This window comes from Astyanax mexicanus, chromosome 19, assembly GCF_023375975.1.
Source record: "Astyanax mexicanus isolate ESR-SI-001 chromosome 19, AstMex3_surface, whole genome shotgun sequence".
Classification (NCBI taxonomy): Eukaryota; Metazoa; Chordata; class Actinopteri; order Characiformes; family Acestrorhamphidae; genus Astyanax; species Astyanax mexicanus.
The window spans coordinates 30128577-30143164 of NC_064426.1; the positions used below are offsets into that span (position 1 = coordinate 30128577).

The following is a 14588-nucleotide window of genomic DNA, read 5'->3' on the forward strand; positions in this document are numbered from 1 at the left end:
GAAAGTTGAGCTTGGAGAACTGAGTTCACTAGTTCACCTGACAAAAAACATAAAAGCAGTATAAAATGTTACTATACTAAGTGAGTGTGATATGTTTTTTTTCTAATTAATTTATTAAAAAAATAAATCCCCATTTTCTCCCAATTTGGCCAGGCCAATTGTCCCGCCCCTTCAGTTGACACCACAACACAATGCAGGGTGAAGTCAGCCACCGCCTCTTTTCGAACAGCTGCTGATGCAGCATTTCCGAGTAGCATAACAGCGCACTCGGAGGAAAGCGCAGCGACTCGGTTCCGATACATCAGCTCACAGATGCCTCATCCTTATCAGCATCACCCTAGGAGTGATGAGAGGAAAGAGCGCCCCTCATCTACCCACCCAGAGAGAGCAAGGCCAATTGTGCTCTCTCAGGGCTCCGGCAGCTGATGGCAAGCTGCATGACCAGGACTTGAAAGTGCGTTCTTCGGATAATAGTGGCAGCACCTTAGTCAGCTGGACCACCTGGAGCCCACCTAGTCATGGACTTTTTATATATTTATATATATATATATATATATATATATATATATATATATATATATATATATATATATATATATATATATATATACTATTTTAACACATATTAGAAGCACAGTTTATGAATGCATTATAACATGTTATGAATGTGTTTATAGAGTTATATAGAAATGACATTCATAGAAAGTGTTGCTGTTTTGTATTTTAGTAATCTCCTATCTTTATCTCCATCTTTTTATCTTAATTTCCTATCAATTAAACCTCTAATTTCATTTTTTTATATATATTTTATTTTAAATTAAAAGGATTAAATGCAGTTTCATCGTTTTTATTGGCATGTTAATCCCTGTTCTTGTAAACGCTCGGCTACATTGAAAAAGAGGGTTGCCCTTAATGTACTTCCGAGTCAAAATATAGATTGATTAATCAATTGATTGATTGATAGATTGATTTATTGATTGATTAACTGCTGCCTTAAGCCCTTAACAGTCCAGATTTTTTGCCAATTGTCTCATTACACCATTAAATCTTGAGAATTTCTATTCAAGCATTACATAAAAAGCTTTCATGTTTGATAAGGAACATTAATGAAAAGCATAACTTTGTAAATGTGCTTATAGAAAATATAAAAACATATTTAAAAATATATGAACTTAAAAAAATATTAAAGTAAATCTGCTAATGTCAAAATATAATAAATAAAAATTGAAAATTGGCTCTTTCATGAACTAACTAACTAACTAATTAACTAACTAGATAGATAGATAGATAGATAGATAGATAGATAGATAGATAGATAGATAGATAGATAGATAGATAGATAGATAGATAGATAGATACTTTATTTATCCTGAAGAAAATATACTTTATTTATCCTGAAGAAAATTTAGGTGTCAACCAGAAATCAACCAATCAACTTCTATTTTCAAACGTGTAGAATTTGGGTTGTTACTTTTCTGTAATTTTAAGTGGAGTAGAGAGAGAACAGGCAGTTTCTCTACATGTCCTGTAGAAGATTTTTAACCCTCAAATTTTCAGAATGTAAAGAAGTTATTTTACTTCAGAAAAAAACAGTTTTTAGGGGTTAAATCCCAACAAGAAGAAAATCACCCAGGACTGGAAACTGGATTGGAGCTGCAGATTTGAGGAGCTGGGGGCTAGGCCGTTGTGCAGTGGTGTACCTGCTTGCTGAGTGCGCCCTCTGGTGGGTGGAGAGCGAGGGCCATCCCCGGCGGCGTTGAATCCAGCCACGCTGATCATGTACGTGGTGTAGCCGGTCAGATTCTTCAGCTTGACCCCCAGCTCAGGCAAGAACAGCGTCCTCAGCCGCTCTGTCTCATTCTGCAGCTGGAACTCCCAGTAATAGATCTGCAGAGAGAGAGAGAGAGAGAGAGGCCAGAAGAGGTCATTAGAATTCATGACGCAGATGAACGTGTTAAGATGGACGGTTTTATCCGCAGCTGTACGGTTAATAGGGTCGCGCTGACCTTTAGATGAAGCGCGATTCGCACTTCATTTAACGATTCCACTCACTTTGTAAGATCTTATTTCTGAATCGTTTGATTATGTAGCGAGTGCTCTGAAACTAGATGAACTTCTTTAAATATTAATTGTTATGCGTTCCTATTATTTATTAATATCGACTAATTACTGATGCTGAAAGCAACCGTATAGCTTTACCATGAGGGGAAGTTGGAAATATATGCAATGCTGTAAAGTGTCTGAATGAATACAGACATTAACAGGTGTTTAATAATGTGTTTACATTTATTCAGTAGGAATAAATTGATTCAGAGGAATCACACAGGCTAAACTAAACTAAAAATGCAGCAAGTGTGACTCATCAAAACTGATCAAATATTTATAAATGTACTTTATATCCAGGTATTAACTTCATGGAAAAGTCACAGATGTATTATTAGGCAACTATGAAAGCAAAATTTCATATACAGCTCTGGAAAAAAAAAGAGAGCACTTCAGTTTCTGAACCAGTTTTTTTTTATTTAGCTATTTATAGTAACATGTTTGAGTAAAATGAACATTGTTGTTTTATTCTATAAACAACAGACAGCATGTCTCCCAAATTCAAAATAAAAATATTGTCATTTAAAGCATTTATTTGCAGAAAATTAGAAATGTCTGAAATTAAAAAAGAAAGATGCAGAGCTTTCAGACTTCAAATAATGCAGAGAAAACAAGTTCATATTCATAAAGTTTCAAGAAGTCAGAAATCAATATTTGGTGGAATAACTCACAGTTTAATTCATGCATCTTGGCATGTTCTCCTCCACCAGTCTTACACACTGCTTTTGGATAAATTTATGCCACTCCTGGTGCACAAATTCCAGCAGTTCAGCTTGGTTTGATGGCTTGTGATCATCCATCTTCCTCTAGATTATATTCCAGAGGTTTTCAATTTGGTAAAAATCAATCAGAAACCATCTATCTGGCACCCACTAAAAGACCTTACTCAACTCTACTATACTTAATGTCACCTTGCCATGAGCACCCTGACCAGTTTTGAACCTCACTCACACAAGATAACCCCTCATCTGCTTATAATTTTTGATCATGTTAAAGCTGTAGGCGAGTATGCTGTGAGGACTCTTGCCCAAGGACCCTGTTTTAATAGCTATTTAATAGTCATTAGCTAGGGTTACCTTATAGCCCTGAATGTCTCCGTTCTGAGCCTCCAGTGGCGGAGGGTCCCATGTGACGTCCAGCTGGGTTGCGGTGGAGGACTGGACAGCTACGTTTTGAGGTGGAGCCGTTGGAACTGGTGAACATACAGAAGATGAAACTCAGCACAGGCCATTAACAGTGTTGGGAAGAAGTTAGTTATGGTTACTAGTTACTCCTCCAAAAAAGTAACTGAGTTACTCTACTATAAAAGTAACTAGTTACCAGTAAAAGTAACTACTGCATTACGATTACGTTACGTGCCCCCCCCCCCCCCCCCCCCCCCCCACCCACCTTCTCAGAGCTTGTTTCATAAGGTTCTCAACCTTTTCTTACCTTACGCCCTTTACGGATGACTAGTTCGCAAAAGTATGTTTTGCATATTTTGCAAATTAGCAAAAAATCGAAGTGGGCGGAAGTGCATGGACCAAATGGAAAAGTTGTAGGTATTAAAAAAATATAGAAATGAACTTTCCTTGTTTATAGCACGACCACTTGACCAATCGGTGCCATTTTTGTTGTCCTCCGAGATGCACTCATCCTACATTTACCTACCAAGTTTCATATCTCTACGACTTACGGTTTAGGCTGCACAACTTCTTTTTTAGAGGAAAAAGAATAAGAAGAATAAGAAGAAGAAGAAGAAAAATCTTAGCAAAAACTATAGGGTTCTACGCACTTTCAGTGCTTGAACCCTAATAGTAATTAAATATCTAAAACAACAGAGTATAATAAACTCTTGCTACCATAACTTTACCATAAAACTGTGATTTAGGCTTTCCATTCTCTAATATTGTGCTTCCTTTGTATTGTTACCTTTAAATATACACATAAGAGTAGCATGGTTTGACAGGGTAGCACAACTTGACAGAACACCTGATGACTCGGCTCGCTGTGTGGGCGTATCCGTGACGTTTTTTTTTTTTTACTTAAATGAAGAAACAGGTGTAGTCAATCATAAGTTTAAGATTTTTAAATCAACCTCACTGTGATCTATAGTTCTATAAATCCGTTTTCAGCTTCTCCTCTGTGGTTGAAACTCAGCTGTTCTGTGTGTGTAAGAGGCTCGTATGTGCCTCTCTCACACACAGCTGAACTGTTTTGTCGGAGGGCGGGGCTGCGCTCATGCAGCGGCTCTCTCTATTGAAATGAATAGGATGCACTGTGCTGGTGGACGGGGAGAGGATGCGTCCACCATAGTTACAGTCATAGTAATTAGTTAGATTAATCGTTACTGAAAAAAATAACACTGTTAGTAATGCCGTTTATTTTAACACCGTTATTCCGAATCACTGGTTATTTATTCTGTGCATCATTATCAGTGAGAATGAAGAGCAGGTCAGGATGGGTGGAGTGTGTGTTTGCTGTGGTTGTCAGATAATTACGAGAGTCGATTCTAACCTGCTTCTCCAACAAACACTTCCTGTGGTGAGCTGATAGGCCCCTCCCCCACAGCGTTGTACACACTGAGTCGGATCTCGTAGCGCTTGTGTTTACTCAGGTCTGCCAGGACAAGACACACACGCACACACACACACACACACACACACACACACACACACACATTATACAGTAAATATTTATGTCAACTCACAGTGTACTTCAGCACAGTTAAACCAAAAAAAAAAGGAAAAAAAAAAACTTTGCACACCAAACACATCTTTTTTTTCACATCTAGGGAAAGATGAGTATATAGAATACCAGTCAAAAGTCTAGACACACTTTCTCATTCAGTGTTTTTTTTTTTTTTTTTTTTTCCTACATTAAAAATATATACTGAAGTCATCCAGACTATAAAGAAACACATAAGGAATCACGTAGGAACTGTGTAGGAAAAGTGTTAAACAAACCAAAAAAAAAAAAAAAAAATCTGTGAAGCAGTGTTTAGGTGCTCTTATCTGGGGAGCTGTTTGTTAATTTGCAGTTTCTGAGGCTGGTAACTCTGATGAACGTATACGTAATTATCCTGTGCAACAGAGGAAACTCATGGTTTTCTTTTATTGTGATGGTCCTGATGAGTGCCAGTTCCATCATCATGTTTTTGATGGTCTTCGCGATAACTGCATTTTTTAAATTCAATTTCTTTATTTTTTTTAAATATTTCTTCCTATACTTAGTTGACTCGTTCTTGTTATTCACTGTATACCAGCTCTACCTCTACCTCCACAACTTTACAACTGACTCTTGAGGAGTTTAGCACAGCTGTTAACTGAAAGCCTGAATTCCAGGTGACTCTACCTCATAAAATGTCTGAGAAAATCCAGCCAAGTATGCAAAATTGTCTAATCTAAGCAAGAGGTGCTACTTTAAAGAATCTAAATAGTTCCTAAAAAGTTCCATATGTGTTTTTCTTCTTAGTTTCGATGACTTTAATAATAATCTACAATGCAGAACATTTTAAAATAATGAAAAAACATTTAAGGTGTACTTTTGACTGGTATGGTACGTTATACAGTAAATATGTCTATAATGTAATAGCATACACCTTTATAAAGACGTATAAGAAGAACCATCAGACTTTACAACACACCGCGCTCCCAGTAAACACTAGTTTACTATCTCAGGACTTCATACAAACCTACATACTACTCAGTGTAACTGTAATGCTTACCGTGTGCAATATCCATCTCACTACGGGTACTGTGATCATCATTTGTGCAATTTATTTAATGTGCAATATTTTTTTTCTCACTTTTGTTTTTATCTATTATTTATTTGATATTTATTCACTGTTACTCTTGTGCAATAATACTGGTCCACCCTACCATAATCATATCTCTATGCACTAGATGTATATATATTTATTTCTTTTACTATATATAATTTTTTAAACTCTTTATATATTTTCCTACAATAGGTTTTCTGTATATATAGATTTATCATTATTTGTATTTACCTTTTCCTGACCTGTTTCTCTGTCCTTTACTCTGCACTGCTGTAACATGGTAAATTTCCCCATTGTGGGATTAATAAAGGATTATCTTATCTTATCTTATAAATAGAAACAAGATAAATGTAAAGGGTTTGTATGGATCAGAGAGAGTGTAGAGACTTACTGTCCAGCTCGTACTGGGTGAGTGAGGATTCACTCAGGTTCCTGACGCTGTACGGAGCTGAGAAGAGCAGCAGCAGAACAGAGAGAGCAGAGAGCCAAACCAACAGAAGCAACACAGTACAGGGCAGGAGAGAGAGACCAAAGAAAGAGAGGGAGAGTGAGAGTTAGCAATCAGACGTAAAGAGGAAAACAATAAAAGAGGAGAAAGGAGAGAAGAAGGGAGTTAGAGAATAAAGTAGAGAAATAATATGAAAAGGTGTAGAGGAGCATGGATGAGAAGTGAAGATATGTAAAAAAGCAGAACGTTGAGAAGAGGAGAAAAGACAAAGAAGAGAAGAGAGAGAAGAGTTTAGAGGAGAACAGAAGAGAGAAAAAGAGTAGGAAATGAAGAAAAGAGAATAGACAAGAAATTATATAGCAGAAAAGAATAAAGAGTAAATAATAAAAAGAAAAAAGAAGAGAAAAGGTTAATGAGTGAAAAAAATAAAGAGAAAGAAGGGAAGAAAAAAAAGGAATAGACAGTATTACATAAAAACAAAAGACACGTGAATCAAGAAGAGACACAAGAGGAGCAAAAACATGAGAGACAAAGTTAGAGAGAAAATTAGAGAAGATGGAGAGATACAGAATAAAGAAGATAGCATAAAAGAGAAGAGTGAGAAACATCAATAAGAAAGTAATAGAAGAGAAAACAAGTAGAGAAAAGAAATATTTAAAGAGACACGAGGGGAAAGAAGGGAAAAAGAAGAAGAAGAATATATTGTTATAGAAGAAAAAACAAGAGAAACAGGAGAGATACAGTTCAGCAGAGGAAATTCGAGAAGATATAAGGAAGGAATTATACAGTGTTACAGAAGTGGAGAAAAGAAGAGAGAAGAGAAACAGAATATGAGTTGTAGGAATAAAGAGAAGTAGAGAAGGACAAAGAGGATGAGATGAGAAAACAAATAGACAAAAAAGAGAATAATTAATGAGACACAAGGGAAAGAAGAGAAGAAAAAGAAGAATATAGTGATGTAGAAGAGAAAAAAGAAGAGAGAAACAGGAGATGTAGAGAAGGGAATAGTAAGCGAAAGAAGAGAAGAAAAAGAAGAAATAGTGATATAGAAGAGAAGAAAGGAAAAGAGAAGAGTTTCAAATAGGTAAACAAGTTAGAAGAAGTGGAAAGATGAGACAAGACATGAAAAATGCAGCAAGAGGGAAGAAACAATAGGAAACAATAGAAAGCAGAGTAAACAAGAGAAGACAAAAAACAAAAGCAAAAGAGAGAAAAGAGAGAGAAAAGAGAGAGAGAAAAGAGAGAGAGAGATTGGATTAGTGCATTAGTTTGGAGCAGCCTGTTTGCTGAAGCTCGCTGCAGTGGCCGCGGTCCAGCCTCGGAAACAAACACAGAGCCGTGAGCCGTGCTGCAGCTTTGATTACATGCCTATTAATGAGAGTATCCAGAGCCCAGCCAGAGCCCAGCCAGAGCCCAGCCAGAGCCCAGCCAGAGCCCAGCCCAGGCCTGCACACAGAACCCTGCAGAGATGTGCGGCATCTGGGCAAACAGGTGCCGGTAACACAGAGTGCGTTTATTTATTCATCACCCGCTCAGTGTTCCCACTGTTCACCGATCGCTGTCCTTGAGTGCGGGGGGCTTTCTGGCATTAAACACTCAGGCCTGAGTGGGCTCGGCGCACGGCGGCCCTTGGGTGCGGCGGGGGGTTAAATTTAGACTCACCCGTGAGCTCTGCCCAGTTGGCGGCGGGGCTGTTGACGGTGCGGACGGTGAAGCTGCGCAGGCGGTCGTAGTGCAGCTCTCGGTACCGAACACGAAAACCCAGCAGGATGCCGTTGATCTGCTCCTCGGAGGGGGGCTGCAAACAATCAGAGCTGATCAGATTAGCCACTTACTCAAGGTGTTTTGTACTCAATCCTGATGTTACTCATTTAATGCTCATGCAGGTTCCCTCAGACACAGAGTCTCAATCAGTATTCCTGTAGCACACACAAAGCAAACACAATCAAAGAGATGCTCCAATGACCTGCAATAAAGGGAAATGTTAATAGCTTTAACACTCGCCAGAACTGTGTAACACAGGGTAAATGCTGCATCACATTCATATGAAAAAAATAAAAACTGTGGTATTACTATTAGAAGAAACTACCTGGTATTTTAAGCTATACCGCTTGTTACCTTATTATTTGACTTTTTTTTCATGATTCTGTATCTCTCAGCTTGTCCAGAAAAGCATGTCCTGTAATTATTTTAATTATTTTTTGCACACATACTGACCATAAGCGTAGAAAATGTTCTAAAATGTTCTTGTTTTGCCCATTTAGACCAAAGCGATCATACTACAGGTGTGAAAACCCCCCTTAGAAAAAGTTCATGACAAAAAGGGTAGTCAAAAAAAGAGGGTTTAAGGTAATTAGAAGCCTAGCTTATAATAGGTGTAATTTGAGCTATAAGCCACTAATAAAGTGAAAGAATAATAAGGTAATGATAATAAATTAAGTTGGGTTTACTAACTTTAAAATAGTATTAGGTACATTAGAGTAATTTTGTTTTATTTCTGAGCTTCCCTAACACATTCACGAAGGACAAGCTTTTCACATGCATTTTCAAGGGCTCACTTCTGGTTTCTACAGGTTATTAAATACATACGACGCACAGTTCTGGCGGAAACAGGAGAGTTGAGGTGCACATTGACATTCTGCCGTGATTTGGGCAGCCGTGGTTTTATGTTTTTCGGATACAACCCGAACATCCCTTTCAGACAGCTTCCTCTTACAGCGTCCACAGTTAATCCTGTTGGATGTAGTTGGTTCCTCTTGGTGTGATGCTGAGTTTACCCTGGATACCGTGTCTCTTGATGCATCACAAAGACTTGCTGTCTTGGTCACAGATGCTCCAGCAAGACGTGCACCAACAATTTGTCCTCTTTTAAACTCTGGTATGTCTCCCATAATGTTGTGTGCATTGCAATATATTGAGTAAAACTGTGCTCTTACCCTGCTAATTGAATCTTCACACTCTGCTCTTACTGGTGCAAAGTGCAATTAATGAAGATTGGCCACCAGGCTGCTCCAAATTAGCCATGAAACCTACTAAACACTAAAATGACAGGTGTTTCAGTTTCATTGTCCAACCCCTGTATATATATATATATATATATATATATATATATATATATATATATATATATATATATATATATATATATATATATATACTCTTGGGGAGGGCAGCGTTGAGTTGAAGTGCTCCCTTAAATGTGCACTCAACAGCTTCAGTACCAATACTTCACATCAGACGAACCCAAACATCCCTCTAGCCAATCACGGCATTGCTGTTGCTTCAACCCCAGCAGAGGAAGGGCAAGCGTACCTTCCAGCGGACCAGCACGGAGGTGGTGGTGTGCGGCGTGACGGAAAGGATTGTGGGGGCTTTGTCTGGAGCTGAAAGGAAGACAAACACATGGTCTGCTCAGTCAACAGCTCCTCAACTGTACAAATCCACACAGGAAATGCTAGCCAGCGATAAGCTCTCACACATCCTCAGCAGCAGACCAGACACGACATTATTCCAACAATTACAGCAGATGCAGGTTCATAATGAAGCCTAGCTGTAGATAACCCTTTATTAAATTTATTATCAACTTTATTATTAACTTCATTATGAACCTCAGTGGTCAGGAAGGCTTACCGTCCTGCAGCGTGGTGATAGCCTCGCTCTCCTGGCTGTACTCGCTGTCCCCAATGTCGTTAGTGGCCTTCACACGGAACTGGTAGGAGGTGAACGGTTTAAGTCTGTGTACAGAAAATACATTTTCACCAAAAAGCACTGGGAAAAAAGAAGAGTATGATACTGTTCGAAGGAGTGGAAATGACATACTGTCACATTGCTGTTGCACAACGTACTAGTGGATCTCAAAAACTTAGAATCTCATTGAAAAGTTACTTTATTTCAGTAGTTCAGTTCAAAATGTGAAATACACTTTTGGCAGTGTGTGCAATGTGCCAAGTCCTGCTAGAAAATGAAATCCGCATCTCCATAAAAGTTGTCAGCAGAGGGAAGCATGAAGTGCTGTAAGATTTTGTGGGAAAACAAAACTGCACTGACTTTCGACCTGATAGAACACAGTGGATCAACACCAGCTGATGACATGTCTCTCCAAACCATCACTGACCATCAGTAAATTTTACATTTCATTTGTAAATCAAGGGAGCAGAGTCTGGAGGAAGTGTGGAGAGAAACACAGTCCAAACTGCTTGAGGTCTAGTGGGAAGTTTCCACCAATCAGTGATGGTTTGGAGAGACATGTCTGCCATCTGCTGGTGTTGGTACACTGTGTTCTATCAAGTCTAAAGTCAGTGCAGTTTTGTTTTCCTGGACAATCTTACAGCACTTCATGCTTCCCTCTGCTGACAGCTTTTATGGAGATGTGGATTTCATTTTTCAGCAGGAATTGGCGCACTGCCCACACTGCCAAAAGTACCAATTGGTCTTATATAATATTCATTTTTTAAAGACTCAGATTTTTGAGTTTTGATTGGGTGTCAGCAGTCATCATCAACAATAAAAGAAACAAACACTTACAATTGACCACTCTGTGTGTAACACATCTATTAACCCACACCTGTATAAGTTGTGAGGTGTTATCTCTAAGAGAGTGAGGTTGAACACTGGCTAGCATGCTCACGGCAAGGCCATGTCAATTGTCGAGAGTTTGAGTTGGATGCAAGAAGGAACCATATCGATAGGACATTTAATTCCATTCCATTCTCATCCGAGTTGAGTGAGAATGTACGGTAAGATTCCTCAGTCCGGAAGTGTCGGAAGGCTGATAGGCCAGTGCTGGGTTCTTTAGCTTCCATGGGCCATGGCAAAAGTCATGGGACATGATGGTTACTATACCTACATAACCATAACAACATTTTAAAAAACAACAACTCATAATGAATGTTTTCATCAACGAAATAAGATACTACATTCTGAAAAATAGAGATGATTCAAAAGGTTCCCAGACACAGATTAATATTTCCTGGACCCAGATTAAACTTAATCCCACACTAAATCTTCCTACACCAGTAATCCTAGCAATCCTAGTTTAAAATGAAAAGACTAAAGACTTTTCCGGTGTCAATTTAATATATTTGGATGGATCACATGGATCAGATGTTTTATATTCAAAAAACAAACAAAAAAAAAGGAAAGAATATATAGAAATAGTCAAACGTTTGGACATACCTCTTCTCATTCAATGTGTTTTATCTTTCTTTTTTAGGATTTTTTACATTGTAAATTTAATATTGAAGACACTATCCGTCTAGCCGTCTGTCTGTCTGTCAGTCTGTCTGTCTGTCTGTCTATCTATGCTGTGAAGCTCCAGCTCATCCCAAATCACCATCTCAGTTTGTTTAGATTTAGGTTTAGATCAGGGGATTGTGGAGGACAAACACTTTTTTACTGTTTACTACCTAATTCCAAATCGTCACCGTCCTATGAAAAACATGTATCTCCATATTTGTCGGTTTTTAGTTTATTACATAATTTGAACAGACAAACTGTTCCTTACACTGTGCCAAAATTTCTTGATGAATGGACCAATAGAAACTCCTCAAAATGACCTGAAATAAACGCTTTTTACATTGACTTCCATTAAAAGTTTACAAGTTTTTTTCTCTCTCCTGTAAAGTTACTGTGTTGGAGGTAAGTGTTTTTCATTGGATAGCGATGATTCAAGATTCAAAGATTCAAAGAGTTTATTGTCATATGTACAGTACAGAAACGGGTTTCAGTGTACAATGAAATTCTTTCTTTGCTCTTCGCCAAGAATGCCAAATAGAAGATAGAAAAAGTGCAAAAAAATACAATAAGGTTATAAATATTAAACTAATTGTCAAAGACATAAAAAAAATAAAAGTTACTTAAGCAAAGAAATGTATAAAAAAAAGTGCAAGTGCGAAATAATGCAGTTATGGACATTAACTACATATATTAAAAAAAGATTAACAGTAAAGTGACGGCTGCAATGTAAACATGTTGAAGTAAAGTGCAGGGTTATTCCTGAGTTGTGTTCAAGAGTCTGATCGCAGGGTTATACCTGAGGTGTGTTTAGAGTCTGAAGGCAGGGTCATTCCTTAGGTGTGTTCAAGAGTCTGATGGCCGTGGGGAAGAAACTGTTCTTTAACCTGGTGGTCTTGCATTTTACACTTCTGTACCTCCGGCCTGAGGGCAGAAGTGTGAACAGTCCATGCTGGGGATGGGTGGAGTCTTTGAGGATGGATGCAGCTCTCCTGTGGACTCTGTGGTGGTAGATGCTCTGCAGGGAGGGCAGTGGAGTTTGCGCTCTGCCACAGTCGTGCTGCCGTACCACACGGTGATGCAGCTGGTCAGGAGGCTCTCGATCACACAGCTGTAGAAGTTGTTGAGGATCTTGGGAGACATCCCAAACTTCCTCAGTCTCCTCAGAAAGTACAGCCGCTGTTGAGCCTTTTTGACCAGCTGCGTTGTGTTTATTGTCCATGTGAGGTCCTGACTGATGTGGACGCCCAGGTATTTGAAGCTGCTCACTCCCTCCACTTCAAGTTCCCGGATGAACAGAGGCTGATGAGGTCTCCTCCCCTTTCTCATGTCCACTATCAGCTCCTTTGTCTTGACCGTGTTGAGAGCGAGATTGTTGTCTTCGCACCATAACACCAGCCTGGTCACCTCACTCCTGTAGGCCGCTTCATCTCCGCCAGTGATGCGTCCTATCACCACGGTATCATCAGCGAACTTCAGGATGATATTGTCCTTGTGTGAGGCGACACAGTCGTGGGTAAACAGTGTGTAAAGGATGGGGCTGAGGACACATCCCTGTGGGGTGCCGGTGTAGGTGGTGATGCTGGCTGAAGTCCTGTTGCCAATCCTTACAGACTGGGGCCTGCCAGTGAGGAAATCCAGGAGCCAGTCGCAGAGGGAGGGGTGCAAGCTGAGTGTAGACAGCTTGTGGGTGAGTTTGTGGGGGATGACGATATATGTTTATTGTTGATGACGATATGTGTCCCTTAATTGTTATCATGTATTTAATATAAATGCACAATGTAGAATATATATTAAAAAAAAAAAAAAAAAAAAAAACATTGATTGAGAAGATATGTCCACACTTTTGACTGGTACTGTATATACAAATCCAAGTTTTACAAATATGAGCCATTAAGTTGCACAGAACTAACATACTAAAACATTTTTAGACTATTCAAAACTTTTTTTATTGAAACACTGATTAGAAAATATTAGAAGATTAGAACTGGCTTACTTGTCCACTATATAAGAGCTGGCCTCATGGTTGACTGATGCTGAATGGACAGTCCAGTTGTTGTTGGGCAGTTCTTTGTATTGTACAGTGTAGTAGCGGACTGGAGACAGGCCATCACTGCCTGGTTCCCACGAGAGGAGCACACTGCGGGCCTGCACGTCCTCCTGGGGGACTACGGGCCGACTCGGGGGCTGTGGACGAGCTGATGGTGGGAAAAAAATTGAAAGGTCAAAAAAAATTATATTACATTACATTTAATATATTGTTGTTGTCTCATAAAAACTTTGTCCAAATCACCAAAAAAAATCTTAACTTTCATTTCTTTTAGTCCATCCATCATTAAATTCTAATACAATTTAAAGACCAACTGCTAGATTCACATACCGGACTATGACTTTTTACATTCACTTACTTGACTTGAGTGGGTTGTACTGCTGAGGTAAATTTACGATGAACATAGAACTAGTTAGGTACATTTAAAATTGCACTGCTTAAGTACAGTATTTTTTGCGCCCCGGATTATAAGGCGCAATAAGGCGCAGTGAAAGAGCTAGTGCTTAGGCCGGGGTTAGCAGCAGGCTACAGGCCAAAATAATTCACTTCTGAATGGAGAAAGAGCTAGCATTTAGCTCGGTTAGAGGCTAATTCTAATGCTGCTCCAGTAGTGCTAGCCGGAGTTAGCAGCAGACTGTAGGCCAATAGTACTCACTTCTATATGGTGAAAAAACTAGCGCTTAGCACGTTTAAGGGCTAATGCTAATACTGCTGGAGAACTAAACTGAAACTCCTTTAGAACGCTGTACTTCAGCGGAGTGGCTTTAATGCTGCTCACAACCTGACAGGTAGAACTCATACATAAAGAGCATTGAATTATAAGACACACTGACATTTTTTGTGAAAATGAAAGTTTTTTAAGTGTGCTATATAGTGCAAAAAATACAGTAAATGTATCATTAAAACAGCACTACTGAAATTGCATTGCTAAGAAAGCTAATTTCAGTGTATCCCTACTTTTTTGTCCTTAACTATTAACTAACGATTGTAACTCT

The 14588-nt window shown here is 38.9% G+C and overlaps 1 protein-coding gene across 1 annotated transcript in view; it reads right to left on the minus strand.

Moving 5' to 3' along the window:
* Nucleotides 1-14588, minus strand: part of sdk2a (sidekick cell adhesion molecule 2a) — a 277542-nt gene that overhangs the window by 27833 nt on the left and 235121 nt on the right. Inside the window, 8 exon segments of the mRNA XM_022673506.2 lie at nucleotides 1701-1887; nucleotides 3180-3295; nucleotides 4600-4701; nucleotides 6255-6311; nucleotides 7974-8109; nucleotides 9624-9694; nucleotides 9942-10045; nucleotides 13540-13741. Coding sequence (XP_022529227.2) covers nucleotides 1701-1887; nucleotides 3180-3295; nucleotides 4600-4701; nucleotides 6255-6311; nucleotides 7974-8109; nucleotides 9624-9694; nucleotides 9942-10045; nucleotides 13540-13741 — 975 coding nt within the window.